The following is a 19,524-nucleotide window of genomic DNA, read 5'->3' as shown; positions in this document are numbered from 1 at the left end:
AACACATGCTGTACTACCTTTGTAGAAACTTTTCACTGTTTGCAACAACCTTCCACCAACTCCATAAAACCTCATCACATTGCACATTGCTTCCATATCAACACTATCATGCACTTTCTCCAGATCCATAAACGCAACATACACCTCCTTACCTTTTGTTAATATTTCTCGCATATCTGCCTAACTGTTAAAATCTGATTTCATACAACCCCTACCTCTTTTAAAACCACCCTGTACTTTTAAGATTGCATTCTCTGTTTTATCCTTGATCCTATTAATCAGTACTCTACCATACACTTTTCCCACCACACTCAACAAACTAATACCCCTTGAATTACAACACTCACGCACATCTCCCTTACCCTTATATAGTAGTACAGTACATGCACAAACCCAATCTACTGGTACCATTGACAACACAAAACATATATTAAACAATCTCACCAACCATTCAAGTAAAGTCACACCCCATTCCTTCAACATCTCAGCTCTCACACCATCCATACCAGATGCTTTTCCTACTTTCAATTCATTTAGTGCTCTCCTCACTTATTCTCTTGTAATCTCTCTCTCATTCTCATCTCCCATCACCGGCACCTCAACGTTTTTGCCCCATGAGAGGATACCGAAATTAACCTCGTAATCTATTACCAATATGCAAAAATGCGAGATCTGATAATAAAAAATAACCCTGCTCCTGCCATGCAAGATGATATAAAAAAGACAAACGTAATATACCGATATAAAATGCTCCGTCCAGGGATGTCCTGGCACCTGCATCGGCATAATGACAATGCGTCTATCTAATAGATTATCTTGACATGTGCAACAGGGTGCCATAAAAATGCATTGCCTCCAAACACATAACTGCAACATCACAATGGAGCTTATAGTGAAGAATATTACCATCACTGGCCATGCCTCTGACAGCAGGCACCTCAAGATAATGGACCTGACCTCAACACGCAAGAGAAGATCTTATTGCCAATGTGTATAAGGTCCATCACCAACAATAGTTCAGGAAATCATAACCATAACAGGACTGACTGTTCTGGAGGCCAAAATATAGATTATTTCCAGCTAGAACCTAATGCCTTAATCCCATCCAAGCACACTAGCTAGCCAGAGGCAACTACCACCCAGGAATAATCGTCTTTGCTCTAGAGGGGTTCTTGTCCAATAAGCATAGGAATGTCAAAGCAGCGCGCCGTATACAATCCCTTCCAAACACATTCTGTGTTACAGTTTACCCTTGATAATAAACAGAAAACCTTCTTCCTGCTCGAAACCAGTTGAGTCGAAGGATTTGTTATACTTGAATCAACGAATTTTGAATTTTTGTACATAAGTGAACATAACTTTGTGTACACTGACATTGTGATAGTGTTTCACAGTAAAGACATACTTTGTACTTATTTTCTGTACTTATGTAATATGTAGTGATATATTAAAAAAGAATTGTGAATGATATGGTGTCCATCACCTCCCTCATGAAAATATGTCCTTATCCCAGTTACTGGCAGATTATTGCAATGAAGAGAAAACGATAATAAGAACAATAGAAAACGTTAATTACAAAATTAACGCCACTGAGGCAGCAATTACTTAATAAAACCTATATTATTAATTATAATAATTATTATTATTATTGAAACTACTAAAAATCTTAATATTATTAAAGCTACAATTATAATGAGTAAAATTATTAATTTTAATGATAATAATAATAATGATAATAATAATAATAATAACCAATGATTTTAATAAAATCATTATCATTAGAATTATTATTATTGTTATTTGATAATAATTGTAATAATTATTATAATTCTAATGACCATTAAATCCAAAAAGAAAACACAAGACATAAGTTGAAACTACTTTGGCTGCATTAGTTTTGGTATTTAAATGATTAAATTTATTAATATAACAATTTTAATGATTCAAATAGTACATATATATTTATATATATATATATATATATATATATGTGTGTGTGTGTGTGTGTATATAATATATAAATATATAAAATCATGAGAAAGAGAGAGGGTATATTCCATATATTTTTTTTATTATTTTAATTGATATTTTTGTATTTACTGCCCCTTATATTAAACTATCCTTGGCACTTAAGTTATATTTTTTTTCAAAGAACATTTGGAAAAAAATACAAGCTGCTATTGTAATATTCATAACCATATTAATTTCATAAGGTGTTGCTCCTTGTTTTGGTAGAAAATTAGATTAGTTTCCTTTTGCTGACTTGTTCAGATTTTATTCTGTAATACTTTGGACTTGAACCAACTCTAACACCTTTGTGACCTTTGGCTTCCTCACAAAAAGCCCGCAGAAATTCAGAATGGTTCAACAGTCAAGTATATATCTATTGTTATAGATAGATGGCGTCTAACTGGTATAATATTTTGGCTGTCTTAGGCTTATGGATCATCTCTAGAGTCATGCTACAATTAATAAGTTATGGATTTGGTCCCAATATTACTAATTGAAACAGTTTATAGGAATAATGTATAGAATAGTGGTATATATGGTACAGATAATTATAATAGTTTATTCTGTTTTACTAGATAGGTTGCTGTACGAACATTCATTCTGACTTGCTATTAGATATGCTTGCATTAAAATCTAATATATCAATATGGTATGTGAAAAATGTTGTTGTGTATGCATCAAATGCTGGGTTCATGATTATATGAGGCACACCATTATCTATCAGATATTAGTAATTTCTGTATGGTTTGCAGGTTGCATTTAGTGAAGATTGCTCCAATCAGGAACCCAGAGATCAAACATTGCATGGAGTAAAAGCTTGTACAACAGATGATGTTATCCATAAAAAGTGGCTTAGTAAGTATTAGAGAATTCATTGTTCAGCACTAAAACGGCACATGACACAAAAATAATGTTGTTCTTATGCATATACAAACTATTTGTCTTTAAAATAGGGAATGTATTCAGTGTAACTGAATCAGCAGTTGAAATTTTCAACACGGTAGTTATGACAGTTAGTGAGCAGGGGTGAGTTGCCCCACGCTCTCTTCTGTCAAAACTCTCCTCTTTTTTTTTTCTTTTTTTTCTTTTTTTTTCTTCAGCTTCAATGGATACAGCTGTACTGATATATTTTATCCAAAGTTGGTCAATCTTTTTCTCATATTTTAAGTTGAATGGTTTATATTAGCTTTATATCATTAATGGAATGAAGCAGGAATGCAAGTGTATGTCAGACACTGCATTGGTTTATGACTAAACTGGCAGTACAGGTATTGAATTAGGTCCAAATCACAACTGAAAGGAAGCAGATTTGATTATTATGGTAAAGATTTAGTAGTGTGTAAGTTAATGCAAAACAGGGACAAGAAATTTATATAATTTTAAAGTGTTCTTATTTATTTGAAGATAGAAATGATTAACATGAAAGTTTGAGTTAGTAATTTCATCCTATATCTCTTTTTAGTTCAACTAGTCAATAGCCAGGTGCTACTAAAAGGCTGTGAAACCCAGGGCTATGTGATTCTAAGTGCTGCAAAGTCTGAAATATTGCAACGAATCCATCGTCCAGTTTGGCAAGATCACTCTCTAGTAACCAAGACCACTTGGTTTGGATCTCTTGAATGCATGCAGTACTATGCCACTGTCAGCGCTGGTGATAAGGAAACACAGATGGGTAAGTATTGGTTCATAGGTGGATGGAGAGTGTAAATTACTGCTTATTCCTGATTAATTGATTTGATTGTACACGTACATCTTGTTTCTTAATTTTGCTGTTCTCTTGCATTATTATTTATATGTAAGAAGCTGAGAAAAGTGGTAGAATTGCAGGTCTGCATGTTTCTTTTATGGTTGGATAGCATTTATGTGTTTTAACAAATTTCAATGCTTTCATTTTTTCCTCATTGTGTCCACATCATTAAGCCGCCCTAGTAGTGAAAGCTTTAATTAATTATCCTCCTTCTCTTATATTTTGTCTTATTATTATAAGTATTTTATCCTGATTTTTTTTCTTATTGACGGACCTTGTGTAATTTGAGTTTTTAAATACATGATATAGCATAAGTACAGTGCTCCATTATGTACCCAATGTAACTTGATGCCTTAGTTTATTGCAAAGAAGCAATTTTGTGGTCATAGTGTCCTTTAATTATAAAATTACAGGTTTCGTCTCAAAAGATATACAGTAATACTCTATGAAAAAAGATTATTTTATTTTTCACATCGCCTTTCCATTCTGTTTTCTTTCTGCCTTGCGTGATATTCCGTCATCCCCAGAGAGGTAATATCTACCCCTTCTAAATTATATCCTTGAGTAGAGTTTATCTGTTTTGAAAATTATAGCTTTTTCATTTTGAAAGAATGTAGAGTATTTAGATAACTTTGCTAATCTCCTTGATGGAATTTTTCAATATCTAGTAGCCATTTAGTTTAATTTTATTGTGAGAGGGGGGGGCCACCTTTGTATTTACAGTTTTCAGGGAAAGAACTTTCATAAGACTAAGATTTGCCAGTACAGTAAACCTTGAATATACGATCAAGATGCATTTCTTGATTGGGTTCTGAAGTCAGAAAGTTTTGAAGTCCAACATAATTAACCTGTGCATCCAGCTAACACTAGTGAGCCAACTTACATGTGCATCATAAATGTCTCATCCATATTCAGTGTAACGAAATATTCTTAAAAGCAGGAAAATAAAATATATTGCACACAGGTTCTTATCTTTGAAAATTCAAAATCTGATGTTCTTATCTTTGGGATTTACTGTACTGTGGAACCTTGGAAGTTAAACTTAATTACTTCCAGAAGGCCATTTGAACACTGATTTTTTTAATAACAATCTAATGTTCCCCATAAGAGTTATTGTAAATAGAATTATTTCAATCCAGGGTCAAAAAAATATTCATTATAAAGCATTATTTGAAGATTCATATCATTAGTTTAAGTACAAACTTTTCGACCTTAGAAATAAAAGGTAACTAGCTGGTCCTAGAATGCCCTCTACCTAGAGGAGAATCAGTGCCTGCTAGCTTCAACAAACTCACCAAGTCATATTTTTCTCTTCACTGAGGAGTAGTCAACCTTTTGAACTCTATTATTTCACTCTTGTTATTTAGTTTAGATCATGTTGTTGGAAGTATTTAGAGTAATATTACAAGGTGTGGTTTCCTTTTGTTGAAAATTTGTTGGAAATACCAACTTTTCATTGAATATGCTGTTATTAGAGGACGAAGACTCAAATTCTCTTTGTACTATGTGAATCGGTCAACACTGTGAAGTTAATCTTAGGGGTTCGAAATGTTTTGAGTATCCAAGGAAACTTATAGTAGAATATATGAAGTGTCCAAAAGATTTCATGATAGAGATATAAAGCATAAGAAAAAAGTTGTGTGAAAGTCGGAGAAAAATTGAGGCCAGATATCTCCTCCTTTGTGTAGTCATTTTAGATGTCAGTAGGTAGGCAAAGGTTAGTATTCAAATACCAAGCGAGAAGTTAGACATCAAGGTGGAAATTATTGGGCTTTGATCACAATTACCTGGTTTCATGAAATAGTTTTCCAGTTTTATAGAATTTACTATTTCTGATTCCTCCAGTAATTTTTTGTTTAATGTTACTGCATCTATTTCTTTTCCCGCACCAACTTCAAGTGTGCTTACTAGCATTACCTATTCTACATTAAAGTAGGTCTCCTTATTCAGTAATAATCTAATTGCGGTTGATCATGTTGTTCCTCATTTAAGTCCAATAAAGAATCGAATCCTTCCTTACAAGCTTCAATTCCTACAGTTTCCTCCCCTTTGTCTATGGACAAGGGTTAAGTCACATAAATCCAGAAGCCTGTATAGTGCTAGCTTTGGCTTATCAGACTTCCAATTTACATCAAGCACATTCGGAATCCAGAATAGAAGAACAAGTCCAGTCCATTGATCAACCTTTATGTAGTTGAATTGATAATGTAGCTTATATTACCCCTATCTTCCCCAGCACATTTTTGGTGTTAGGACGTAGAAAATCACATACCGATGTTATACCTATGAAATTTGTTTTATTTCTTTAAATGTTCAGCTGAAATTATATTTAATCATAGATTTGTTTAAGATAAGAACATTTTCATTTTTAAGGTTCCCTTGTAGCACAGTATACTATGTTTTGTCATTTTATTTTATATTTCTTTCTTCCGCATTTATTTTTTTTCATGTATGACCAGTTCTTCTTGCCAGTAGCATATTTAAGTAACTACAATGCAATGCCCCCTGTGGCTGCGGGGGCATAAAAACAAGAATAGTGCCAACATTATCCCTGCGTGTCGTAAGAGGCGACTAAAAGGGACGGGACGAGGGGGCTAGGAACCTCCTCTCCTGTATCTACATCCTTGTGAGACATCGACAAAGAGATGGAGCTGGGGGGAGAGTGACTGCTCCCCGCACTCTAGTTTTGGGGTGTTTGAATGTGCGTGGATGTAGTACGATAGAGAGTAAAAGATGTGAAATTGGAAGTATGTTTAGGAATAGAAGGATGGATGTATTAGCCTTGTGTGAGACGAAGATAAAAGGAAAGGGTGAAGTGATGTTTGGTGAAATATCTGGTAGAGTGTCTGGGATTGAAAGGGGAAGAGCGAGAGAGGGTGTGGCTTTATTGCTGAGTGAATGGATGACAGGTAAAGTAGTGGAATGGAAGGAGATATCATCTAGGTTAAGGTGGGTAAGGGTTAGGTTGGGCGTTTGTCAGTGCGTATGGGCCAGGTAGTGAGAAAAGTGAAGAAGAGTGGAATGAGTTCTGGAATGAATTAACTAGGTGTGTAGAAGGACTGGGTAGAAGGAATTATGTAGTTGTCATGGGTGACTTAAATGCTAGAGTGGGCACTGGAGAGGTAGAAGGTGTCATTGGGAAGTATGGCGCACCAGGTGAAAATGAGAGTGGTGAGAGACTGGTAGATATGTGTGTTGAGCAAGAGATGGTGATAAGTAATAGCTTTTTCAAAAAGAAAGATAAAAATAAGTATACATGGGTAAGAGTGGCAAATGGAAGAGTAGTAGAAAGGGCATTAATGGATTATGTGTTGATAACTAAAAGAATGTTTAGGTGTATGGCTAACGGTATGTCTGATCATTTTTTGGTGGAAGGAAAATTAGTTGTAGCAAAAGAATGGGGGAATAGAGTAGGTGGATGTAAAAGGGAGGTAGTGAGGGTTGAAGAGCTAATAAAACCGGGGGTAAAAAGTAAATATCAGGAAAGGTTGAAAATGATATATGACGAAGTGAAAGTAAGAGAAACTGGCAATTTAGAGGAGTGGAAGTTAGTAAGAGAAAATTTTGTTGGGATTGCAAGTGATGTGTGTGGAAAGAAGGTTGTTGGAGGCAGCATGAGGAAGGGCAGTGAATGGTGGAATGAAGGAGTGAAGGTAAAAGTGGAAGAGAAAAAGAGGGCTTTTGAAGAATGGCTGCAGAGTAATAGTATAGAGAAGTATGAAAAATATAGAGAGAAAAATGTGGAAGTAAAGCGCAAGGTACGTGAGGCAAAGAGGGCAGCTGACCTGAGGTGGGGTCAGGGATTAGGTCATTCATATGAAGAGAATAAGAAGAAGTTTTGGAAAGAAGTGAAGAGAGTAAGGAAGGCTGGCTCAAAAATGGAAGAGACACTGAAAGATGGAAATGGAAGGTTGTTAAAAGGAGAGGAGGCAAGGAAAAGATGTGCGGAATATTTTGAAAGTTTACTGAATGTTGAGGATAATAGGGAGGCAGATATAATTGCTGTTTCAGGTGTTGAGGTGCCGGTGATGGGAGATGAGAATGAGAGAGAGATTACAAGAGATGAAGTGAGGAGAGCACTAGATGAAACGAGAGTTACAAAAGCATCTGGTATGGATGGTGTGAGAGCTGAGATGTTGAAGGAGGGGGGTGTGACTGTACTTGAATGGTTGGTGAGATTGTTTAATATGTGTTTTGTGTTGTCAATGGTACCAGTAGATTGGGTTTGTGCATGTATTGTACCACTATATAAGGGTAAGGGAGATGTGCATGAGTGTTGTAATTCAAGAGGTATTAGTTTGTTAAGCGTAGTTGGAAAAGTGTATGGTAGAGTATTGATTAATAGGATCAAGGATAAAACAGAGAATGCAATCTTAGAAATACAGGGTGGTTTTAGAAGAGGTAGGGGTTGTATGAATCAGATTTTTATAGTTAGGCAGATATGCGAGAAATATTTAGCAAAAGGTAAGGAGGTGTATGTTGCGTTTATGGATCTGGAGAAAGCATATGATAGAGTTGATAGGGAAGCAATGTGGAATGTGATGAGGTTATATGGAGTTGGTGGAAGGTTGTTGCAAGCAGTGAAAAGTTTCTACAAAGGTAGTAAAGCATGTGTTAGGATAGGAAATGAAGTGAGTGATTGGTTTCCGGTGAGAGTGGGGCTGAGACAGGGATGTGTGATGTCGCCGTGGTTGTTTAACTTGTATGTTGATGGAGTGGTGAGAGAGGGGAATGCTCGAGTGCTTGGACGAGGATTAAAACTGGTAGACGAGAATGACCATGAATGGGAGGTAAATCAGTTGTTGTTTGCGGATGATACTGTACTGGTTGCAGACACAGAAGAGAAGCTTGGACGATTAGTGACAGAATTTGGAAGAGTGTGTGAGAGAAGGAAGTTGAGAGTTAATGTGGGTAAGAGTAAGGTTATGAGATGTACGAGAAGGGAAGGTGGTGCAAGGTTGAATGTCATGTTGAATGGAGAGTTACTTGAGGAGGTGGATCAATTTAAGTACTTGGGGTCTGTTGTTGCAGCAAATGGTGGAGTGGAAGCAGATGTACGTCAGAGAGTGAATGAAGGTTGCAAAGTGTTGGGGGCAGTTAAGGGAGTAGTAAAAAATAGAGGGTTGGGCATGAATGTAAAGAGAGTTCTATATGAGAAAGTGATTGTACCAACTGTGATGTATGGATCGGAGTTGTGGGGAATGAAAGTGATGGAGAGACAGAAATTGAATGTGTTTGAGATGAAATGTCTAAGGAGTATGGCTGGTGTATCTCGAGTAGATAGGGTTAGGAACGAAGTGGTGAGAGTGAGAACGGGTGTAAGAAATGAGTTAGCAGGTAGAGTGGATATGAATGTGTTGAGGTGGTTTGGCCATGTTGAGAGAATGGAAAATGGATGTCTGCTAAAGAAGGTGATGAATGCAAGAGTTGATGGGAGAAGTACTAGAGGAAGGCCAAGGTTTGGATGGATGGATGGAGTGAAGGAAGCTCTGGGTGATAGGAGGATAGATGTGAGCGAGGCAAGAGAGCGTGCTAGAAATGGGAATGAATGGCGAGCGATTGTGACGCAGTTCCGTAGGCCCTGCTGCTGCCTCTGATGCCTTAGATGACCGCAGAGGTAGCAGCAGTAGGGGATTCAGCATTATGAAGCTTCATCTGTAGTGGATAATGTGGGAGGGTGGGCTGTGACACCCTAGCAGTACCAGCTGAACTCGGTTGAGTCCCTTGTTAGGCTGGGAGGAACGTAGAGAGTAGAGGTCCCCTTTTTGTTTTTGTTTCTTTGTTGATGTCGGCTACCCCCCAAAATTGGGGGAAGTGCCATGGTATATGTGTATGTATGTACAATGCAATATGAAATTGCCAAAAATCAGTCACACTATTCTCATAAAATTTCAAATTTCATCAAGTTATACTGCATATAATTCTAATAATTTTCCTCATTAGTTTTTCTTTATAAATAATATTGTATTCTAAATCCCTTTTTAACTTTTTACAAGATATATGAAATATGATATGTCATTAAACTATAACTGGAAAAAGATTGAAAATATTTTTAACATGATAGGTAAAGAGTAGGACTTCTTTCATCAAGAAAAATTTCAATGTTTTCCCATAATATAATCTTCATACTTGTCCTGAAGCATTAACTCTTCTAGAGCAGACAAGCTCTTAACAAGTTGCTCAATAAGTCAGTGAAGCAGTAGACATAGAATAGTAAGACTTGCCAATCTTTGGGAAGCATTGTGATCCACTTGCTAAAAGCACTTATTTTTTCCTCTATTTTGGGAACTATATATAAAGCATTATTTAATTGCATTTGGTCTTGTCTGCAAAGTTAATAGGATCTTATATTTTGACTCAGATATCTTGAAGCCATTTGACATCTAGCATAAGGCTATTTTAGCCAACTATCCTTCATACATTTAACCAGTTATTTGACACAGTTGTTCCATTGTAACTTAAAACCAAGGCTTTAGTAAAAGTATAAATTTTATATTTAAAAACTATGAAATTTCAGAAAAATTTTCCTTTTCTTTATGTGCTCATGCAGATAACATCATGTGGTTGACTGTGGATAATATTGAAGAGAAAGATGGTCAGGTAATCAATGAAGTACCAGATATAGTCGGCAGTGGGCAGTCTGTTGGAGGTGTTGTCTCACAAACCGTGGGGTCTATGGATGAAGGGGATGATGAACTACAGGTATAGAATTGGAAAAAACATGGTTTGATTTTGCCATAGCTGCTTGAGTTACCAAATTAATTTAAATTGTGAAATTCCATTTCTATGTTTATTTTTTGTTGTTGAAAATATGCCATAGACTTGGGAACAGTATGTTACTATTTTTTCGATACATATTTTTTGTTATTTTTAATGAAAATGCACCATTGAATCATGCACAATATTTTATATACAGAATATTAGGATACTGTAAGCACAGCACATGCCGTTTTTCATTTGAAAAGTGGAATTACCATTATATGATAAAAGTCCTTAATATTTTCTTTTCTTTTTGCAGTTGCAACGCATTGTCTCCCGTTGTCACTGTGAATTTTATTATGTATCCTATGGTGAGACTGGTCTTGATATATCATTGATGGAAGAAGTTCAGCCACCTTTGCCTGAAGAGGACCTTTGGAGCCGTAATTTTGAGGCAGTTGATACTTTCACCCTGATGCATCATGATTTATGTGCTAGTACAAATTCTTTGCAAGTAAGAATAAATTTTTCATTTACAGGTCATTGATGTCTGGAATGGATTAATTTTCATTTTGCTGTATCCCAGCAATTATACCTCTGCTTAAAAATCCTCTATCTCTTGTATTTTCTTTCAGTACAATATGGTGGTTGATATTCTGAACAACTTGCTGCTCTATGTTGATCCAAAGATAAAAGAGGCAAGTGATGGAATGGCAAGAATGAGATTTCAGCTTCAGCTTTATTCTAAAGACGACCAACGGAAGCCCATAATTAGACTGCAGAATCAAGTCAGGTAATTATATCATTTTATCAGAAGGAAGATTACATTATAGTTTTCAATATACTTACCCGGTGATTATATAAGCTGCAACTCTGTTGCTCGACAGAAAACTCTACGTTAAAAATCCGCCAGCGATCGCTATGCAGGTAGGGGGTGTACTTCAACAGCGCCATCTGTCGTGCAGGTACTCAGTACTCAATGTAAACAAAGAACTCAATTTTCTCTCTGTCGGGCTACCGGCAAGACCTACTAATTCACTGTTGCTAACTGGATTTGTTTTCACAACTATTTGGTGAAGTACACTATTCTAATTTTGAGCTTTCGCTATGCAGGTGTTTTATCTTCATCTCAAAACTTGAACTCGTTTTGGATAGATTTATTTATGGTGACAAAGAGAGTATGGACTTTCTTTCACTTTTAAATGGCCGACCCTTCCCTTAGACGGAAGTGTGTTTAGGCTTTTAGTAATTATCTTATCACGTTATAGATCTATATATTTTATATCTCTCCGCCTTTATTAGGCCTCTTCGATTAACTTTCCATTTATTATAAACATATAAAAATAAATTTTAATGTTTTGTTTATATGCGACCTTTCCTGATAGTAGGCGGTCCTAACTTGAAACTGAAGTTAATCAACGTTGAGCCCTTTATATCGTAATTAGCTTTTAAAGAATTTAAAACTTTTTAAATGTAATATTTTATGAAAGAATTTCTTTGATAGTCTTCGTACTGTTTTCAAAGATGAATTAACGTTTAGTTTTTTATGCTACGCAGTTGTTGACGTTCAGGACGTTCAACATGCGCTCTATCGTTACGATAGAGAGAGAGTGTATCACGGTTTCACTTTGCAGTAAGAGTAAATCGATTCTGACGTTTTGTTCATTCTTTCTTAGCTTTAATGTTTTAAATTCTAATTTAAAGGAACTTTTTATTTGAAAAACCTTTCAGTTTTTTCCTTTAGTCAAATAACATGTTTTTTTGACGATATATAATTGGGCTCTTCTCTTAGGTGCGAAATCAAGAGAGAAAGAGAGAGAGAGATAGAGACGGAGGGAGAGAGAGGAGAGAAAACGTTCCGTTCAAGCGGGTAACGTTGTTCTCGTGTTACTCTCGTCCCTAGTCTCTGTACGGGGAGGAAGGATAAAACGTTTTTAGGTTTTTATTCTCGTCCCCAGGCTATGTGCGGTGAGAGATTGAAAACGTAGTTATATGAACTAGTGTTTAGTCTGTTTCCCAGCCACTGATTTTTCTTTTTATCTTAAAATATGTTTTCTGTTTTTTGCTGGTATTATGAGCTTGCATTATACGACTAATTTTGCAATTACTACCTTTTAATGAAGGGTAGAATTGCATGTTTCAGGTAGAAATAAGTGCAAAACAGAAAATTGAAGTGATAAAGTGATATGCGCAAAGTGTTACAGTGTTGCGTCCGAGGCGCAAAGTGTTACAGTGTTGCGTCCGAGGGTTCGTCTGTTCGTGCCTGTCGTTCACCTAGTCCGGGACCTCTTGCAAGCTCCCAAGCCCAGGGGAGAAGTAATGTCAAAAGACTTATGGGTTCGAGAGGCCTTGACCAACGAACAGACGTTTTCCCTCTATGGTATCGGGTGTTTCTTACCAAGATCTCCCCTACCATAAGACGAGAGAGACGTTGTTTTTCCTCGCCATCCGTAGGCTTTTCGCATAAGAAACCTGTCACAAGGTTTCGAAGCCCTTAAGCGAAAGTCAGTCCTTTCAGGACAGGTCCAGCGTCCTGGTTACAGCCATTAGGACAGCTCTGACCCTATGCAGTCATCGGATAACTGCTCGCCGCCTAACAAAAGTGTAACACAGACTCCGAAAGTCTTTTTTTGTAGGCAAAGTGTTGCGGTCACAGACGTTACCCTCGTCTATTACCACAACCATTTCCGTTGATCCTTAAGGGGTTGTATGGCAAAACATGCAGTATATGCTTGCCTCCCTTATGGAAGACTATTCTGCCGATTAGTCCGTTGAGTCTAGCCGTTTATCTCATCGATATCCTGGCTTTCAGCCAACCTAACGTTCCTTTGTGCTTACTGTTGACGTTGGCGTAGCTTAGTCACGTCAGTCAGGTTGTTTAGAACCACACTCGATGCGGTCTCGTGTGGTTTTTCAGCCGCATTTGGACGTTAGGCCACTGGCTGATGCTCCTGTTGACGTTCTAGACGTTCACTAACAATCGGAGTTGACTTGTTTTGACGCTGTGCGTCAACCTCCGCATTCTAGAGTTGTTTTGACTGCTCAGTCTAGGCAGTCAAAGCAGTCTCGAGTGGACGCTGTACGTCCTCACGCACCTGTTGTGGTTGACAGTTCAGTTGTTGACAGTTCACAGACTGTCAAGCAGTTACATGACGTTGCGTTCTGGTCCGCTACTAATGCACCAGTGAGAGACTCAGCTTTTATCGGACAAGGTTCCTGTAGATGAGGAAGTTGCTGTTCTCCCTCCTACTGATATTCCCTTGAGGACTCTGTCAGATGGAGAGGAGCCTTAAGCTGCTTAGCCTCCTATGGCCTTTAATTAAATCAGGATGATTTTTTTTTTAAGGATCTTCGTCCGGATCTTGTAACTGCTGCTCCTCGTTCGCCTAAACGTCAGAGCTTACACTAGGCCTAGCTACTTCGAAGCCGTTGTTTTTAAGCTAGTGCTCTCTCGCTCTCCTAGAGAGCGTTACGTTGGCTAGGCGACTGGTTTTTCACCAGGAGGAGTTTGGGGGATACAGCCTTTGCTTTCCCTTCTTTTAAACTGGTTTATAGAGCGAGAGTCTGATATGACACGAGAGAAGTTCTCGGCTTGGGAGTTCATGCCTCTGCCCAGATAGACTTCTCAATTCTGGTAGACTCTCCCTGGCGCCTAGCCAGGAGACGCTCCAAGTTGTTTACAGGTCAACTTCTCAGCTGTTGTCGAGCCTTTGAAGTTTTGCTGTACTATTATGTCACGCATAACAAGGCTTTCAGGGATGGTAAACGGTTCCGCCTCAGTCGCTAACCCCGTCTGTTGCCACACCTGCTCCCGTAGACCCTAAATGGACTTTGCTGCAAGACATGCAGTCCAAGCTTGCGTCCTTGATAGAGGACTTAAATGCGGAGAAGAACCTTCTGGCCAACAACCTTCCAACCGATCGGTTGTGCGCCCTGTTGACGCTGAGGTAACCTACTCGCGTCTGCCAGTTGAGGTGGTTCCTCCACCGATGCGACCCAGTGTGGGTTGCCAGCCGCACGTTGACGTTAAGCGACGCTCGGAGGTGGTTGTTGACGTTCAGGACGTTCAACAACCAGCAGAGGTGACTTGTTGTGACGCAGTGCGTCAACCTCAGCAACCCGGTAGGGTGTTGACTGCACAACCCAGACGGTCTAGACAGTTTCGGGTTGACGCTGTGCTTCCTCGCGCACCCATGGTTGTTGACAGTTCACAGACTGTGCAGCAGTTCCATGATATTGCGTCCGGCTCCGTCACGCATCCACCAGTGCGACCGGATTCAGCGAGTCAGACGTTGCCCACTCCGTTGCCGTTTCCTCATCAGTTTCGGATGAGGAACCATCTGATGAGGACGTTGCTGAACAAGACGATCAGCCCCCAGCCCTGCTATCCATCCAGAAGATGCTGAAGAAGGAACGCTGCTTAGTCAGGCTGTGGATGAGTCTGGTAGGGACGCTGTCATCCGTGGATCAATTTGTGTCACTAGGAAGACTACACCTCCGTCCTCTTCTATACCATCTAGCTTTTCACTGGAAAAAGGACAAGACGCTAGAAGCGGTCTCGATCCCGGTTTCCGAAAAGATAAAGTCTTGTCTGACTTGGTGAAAGGACTATATCAACCTAAGAGAGGGTCTTCCCCTGACTGTTCAGACTCCCAACCACGTTCTCTTCTCGGACGCATCGGACGTAGGCTGGGGTGCGACATTAGACGGTCGGGAATGCTCGGGAATATGGAACTCGAGTCAAAGGACAATGCATTTCAACTGCAAGGAGCTACTGGCAGTACGTCTGGCCTGGAAAAGCTTCAGGTCTCTCCTTCAAGGCAAAGTGGTGGAGGTGAACTCGGACAACACCACAGCTTTGGCGTACATCTCCAAGCAAGGAGGGACCTACTCTCTGACGTTGTACGAGATCGCAAGGGACCTCCTCACCTGGTCAAAAGGTCTAGACATTTCACTAGTAACGAGGTTCATCCAAGGCAACTTGAATGTCATGGCAGATTGTCTCAGTCGGAAGGGACAAATAATTCCAACAGAATGGACCCTCCACAAGGATGTATGCAAGAGACTTTGGGCCACCTGGGGCCAGCCAACCATAGATCTCTTTGCAACCTTGATGACCAAGAGGCTCCCAATATTTTGCTCACCAATCCCGGACCCAGCAGCAGTTCATATAGATGCCTTTCTCCTAGATTGGTCACATCTAGATCTATATGCATTCCCTCCGTTCAAGATTGTCAACAAGGTACTGCAGAAGTTCGCCTCTCACGAAGGGACAAGGTTGACGCTAGTTGCTTCCCTCTGGCCCGCGAGAGAATGGTTCACCGAGGTACTTCGATGGCTAGTAGACGTTCCCAGAACACTTCCCCTAAGGGTGGACCTTCTACGTCAGCCACACGTAAAGAAGGTACACCAAGGCCTCCACGCTCTTCGTCTGACTGCCTTCAGACTATCGAAAGACTCTCGAGAGCTAGAGGCTTTTCGAAGGAGGCAGCCAGAGCGATTGCTAGAGCAAGGAGAACATCCACCCTTAGAGTCTACCAATCGAAGTGGGAAATCTTCCGAAACTGGTGCAAGTCAGTATCCGTATCCTCGACCAGTACCTCTGTAACTCAAATAGCTGACTTCCTCTTATATCTGAGGAAAGAACGATCTCTTTCAGCTCCCACTATCAAGGGTTACAGAAGCATGTTGGCATCAGTCTTCCGTCACAGAGGCTTAGATCTTTCCAACAATAAAGATCTACAGGACCTCCTTAAGTCTTTTGAGACCACGAAGGAGCGTCGTTTGGTTACACCTGGTTGGAATTTAGACGTGGTACTAAGATTCCTTATGTCAGACAGGTTCGAACCGCTACAATCAGCCTCCCTGAAAGATCTCACCTTAAAGACTCTTTTCCTGGTATGCTTAGCCACAGCTAAAAGAGTCAGTGAGATTCATGCCTTCAGCAAGAACATCGGATTCTCATCTGAAACGGCTACATGTTCTACAACTTGGTTTTCTAGCCAAAAACGAGCTGCCTTCTCGGCCTTGGCCAATATCGTTCGATATTCCAAACTTATCGTATGGTTGGAAATGAACTAGAAAGAGTCTTATGCCCTGTAAGAGCTCTTAAGTTCTATTTAAAACGAACTAAACCTTTACGAGGCCCGTCTGAAGCTTTATGGTGTTCAGTTAAGAAACCATCTTTGCCTATGTCAAAGAATGCTTTATCCTATTTTATCAGACTGTTAATACGAGAAGCTCATTCCCATCTGAATGAGGAAGACCAAGCTTTGCTGAAGGTAAGGACACACGAAGTTAGAGCTGTCGCAACTTCCGTGGCCTTTAAACAAAATAGATCTCTGCAAAGTATAATCGACGCAACCTATTGGAAAAGCAAGTCAGTGTTCGCGTCTTTTTATCTTAAGAATGTCCAGTCTCTTTACGAGAACTGCTACACTCTGGGACCATTCGTAGCAACGAGTGCAGTAGTGGGTGAGGGCTCAACCACTACAATTCCCTAATTCCATAACCTTTTCAATCTTTCTCTTGAAATGTTTTATTATTGTTTTTGGGTTGTCCGGAAGGCTAAGAAGCCTTTCGCATCCTACTTGATTTGGCGGGTGGTCAAAGTCATTTCTTGAGAAGCGCCTAGATTAGAGGTTTTGATGAGGTCCTGTTGTATGGGTTGCAATCCTTGATACTTCAGCTCCTAGGGGTCGCTCAGCATCCTAAGAGGATCGCGAGGCTCCGTAAGGAAGACGTACTTAAAAAGGCAGAGTAATTGTTCAAGTCGACTTCCTTACCAGGTACTTATTTATTTTAAGTTTGTTATTTTGATAACTGCTAAAATGAAATAAAAAATCCTTAGCTCATAATAATGTAAACATTTATTGCTGGTCTCTACCCACCCCCCTGGGTGTGAATCAGCTTATATAATCACCGGCTAAGTTAAATATTGAAAAATGTTATTTTTATAATAAAATAAATTTTTGAATATACTTACCCGGTGATTATATATTAAAGGACCCTCCCTTCCTCCCCAATAGAGACGCAGTGGACCGAGGAGAAAATTGAGTTCTTTGTTTACATTGAGTACTGAGTACCTGCACGACAGATGGCGCTGTTGAAGTACACCCCCTACCTGCATAGCGATCGCTGGCGGATTTTTAACGTAGAGTTTTCTGTCGAGCAACAGAGTTGCAGCTTATATAATCACCGGGTAAGTATATTAAAAAATTTATTTTATTATAAAAATAACATATTAGAGCCACATCAGTATATTTACAGTAATTTTTCTTTTATTTCTTGATGTTTTGTGTTACTTTTTCTCTGAAGGCTTAAATTACTCGATAGTTTTTTTATAATGTATTCCTATCAAAAATAGGGTTAATGTCTAGGAGAGGGCCGCATGAAGATATCAGTGATATTCAATGTATTTTTACTAGAATGTGTAGGAATGTATGTAAATAGTGGTATACGAGTGAGATAATTTCGTGAAATTCAATAAGAGTCGAAATATCGACTATCAAACTCACGCTACTCTTGTCTTCCTCCCAGAATTTTTTTAAGTCTGTTGTTATTGTTGACTGTGTGTTGTTTTTAGCTCAAATGAGCCCTGTAACTACTATAATCCGCAGACAAACTAGTCCACTATGACGTCTTACACGTTTGGCCCCGAAAATCACTGTGGCCTTAAGGGGGGGTCGTTGGGGGAGCCCCCCCTGGTAGGCCTAGGTAGGGGTACAGGGCCCTAGGTTAGGTGGTTGTATTAGGTTCGGTAGTGCCCCGAAAATCACTTTTCTCCTCCTCCCCCCTCCCAAAAACCCCACTTCCCACTGGGGTCCCCCATAATTGTATTAGTAGGTTTATGCTTACATTTTGTGTGTAAGAGTAAGTCTTAGTTTCTTTTTTATTAATTTCCTCATGTTTCTATATGATGTGCAACACTATTCAGGTTGTTTTTCGTCGTTAATACTTGAAAAACAGATGCGGCCCTCTCCTGGACATTTACCAAAAATAGTACTTCCATGGGGGTTAAACACAATTGAGTATCTATTTCTTTTTTCTTCTTTGTCTTATTATTATTATCATTATTGTTATTATTGTTATTATTATTATTATTATTATTATTATTATTATTATTATTATTATTATTACAAGCTAAGCTATAATCCTAGTTGGAAAAGCAAGATGCTATAAGCCCAAGGGCTCCAACAGGGAAAAATAGCCCAGTGATGAAAGGAAACAGGGTAATAAACTACAAGAGAAGTAATAATCAAAATAAAATATTTTGATAACAGCAACAACATTAAGTTAGATCTTTCATATATACACTTTAAAGGCTTAAAAAAACAAGAGGAAGAGAAATAAGATAGAACATTATGTCCAAGTGTACTGTACCTTCAAACAAGAGAACTCTAATCTAAGACAGTGGAAGGCCATGGTATAGATGCTATGGTACTATCTAAGACTAAAAAAATGGCTTGATTTTGGGGTTTCCTCCTAGAAGAGCTGCTTACCACATTTAAAGAGTCTTATACCCTTACCAAGAGGAAAGTAGCCACTGAACAATCATAGTGCAATAGTTAACCCCTTGAGCAAAGAGTTGTTTGGTAATGTCAGTGTTGTCAGGTGTATGAAGACAGAGGAGAATGTGTAAAGAATAGGCCAGATGACTCAATGTATGTGTAGGCAAAGACAAAATAAAACTTAACCAGAGAGAGCGATTCAGTGTAGTACTGTATGGCCAGTCAAAGGAAACTGTACAGAAATGTATTAAAAAGAATTGATAAGTTGATATTTCATCTTATCTCAGCAGGATATGGTCATAACTAGTGTTGGGCTTACAATACATTGATGTGTAGGACATGTTTTATCTTTTTTGGACTTTGGAATGGCAATTTTAGGCCAGAAACCCTATTTGGTCTGTTATGATTGTTGTTTAGCTGATGTATCATTGCCAATTGTCTTGGTACCTGATGCAGGGTATGTGCCATCAGTCACATAAGGGTGAATCTCGGGAATATTTATGTCCTCTTTTGTATTAGTTAATGCCATTCATAATGGGTCTCTTAATGATTATGAAT

At 38.8% G+C, this 19,524-nt stretch overlaps 1 protein-coding gene across 1 annotated transcript in view; it reads left to right on the top strand.

The window, feature by feature from the left end:
* The window catches only part of LOC137653565 (protein hobbit-like), a 572,883-nt gene that overhangs the window by 250,383 nt on the left and 302,976 nt on the right, over window positions 1-19,524 (top strand). The window contains 5 exon segments of the mRNA XM_068387072.1: window positions 2,763-2,865; window positions 3,473-3,682; window positions 10,308-10,459; window positions 10,776-10,970; window positions 11,092-11,249. Of these exon segments, the coding sequence (XP_068243173.1) occupies window positions 2,763-2,865; window positions 3,473-3,682; window positions 10,308-10,459; window positions 10,776-10,970; window positions 11,092-11,249 (818 nt within the window).

Source organism: Palaemon carinicauda, chromosome 14, assembly GCF_036898095.1.
Source record: "Palaemon carinicauda isolate YSFRI2023 chromosome 14, ASM3689809v2, whole genome shotgun sequence".
NCBI lineage: Eukaryota > Metazoa > Arthropoda > Malacostraca > Decapoda > Palaemonidae > Palaemon > Palaemon carinicauda.
Note: the sequence above shows the minus strand (reverse complement) of the source record. Positions and strands in the feature narration are given on the sequence as shown.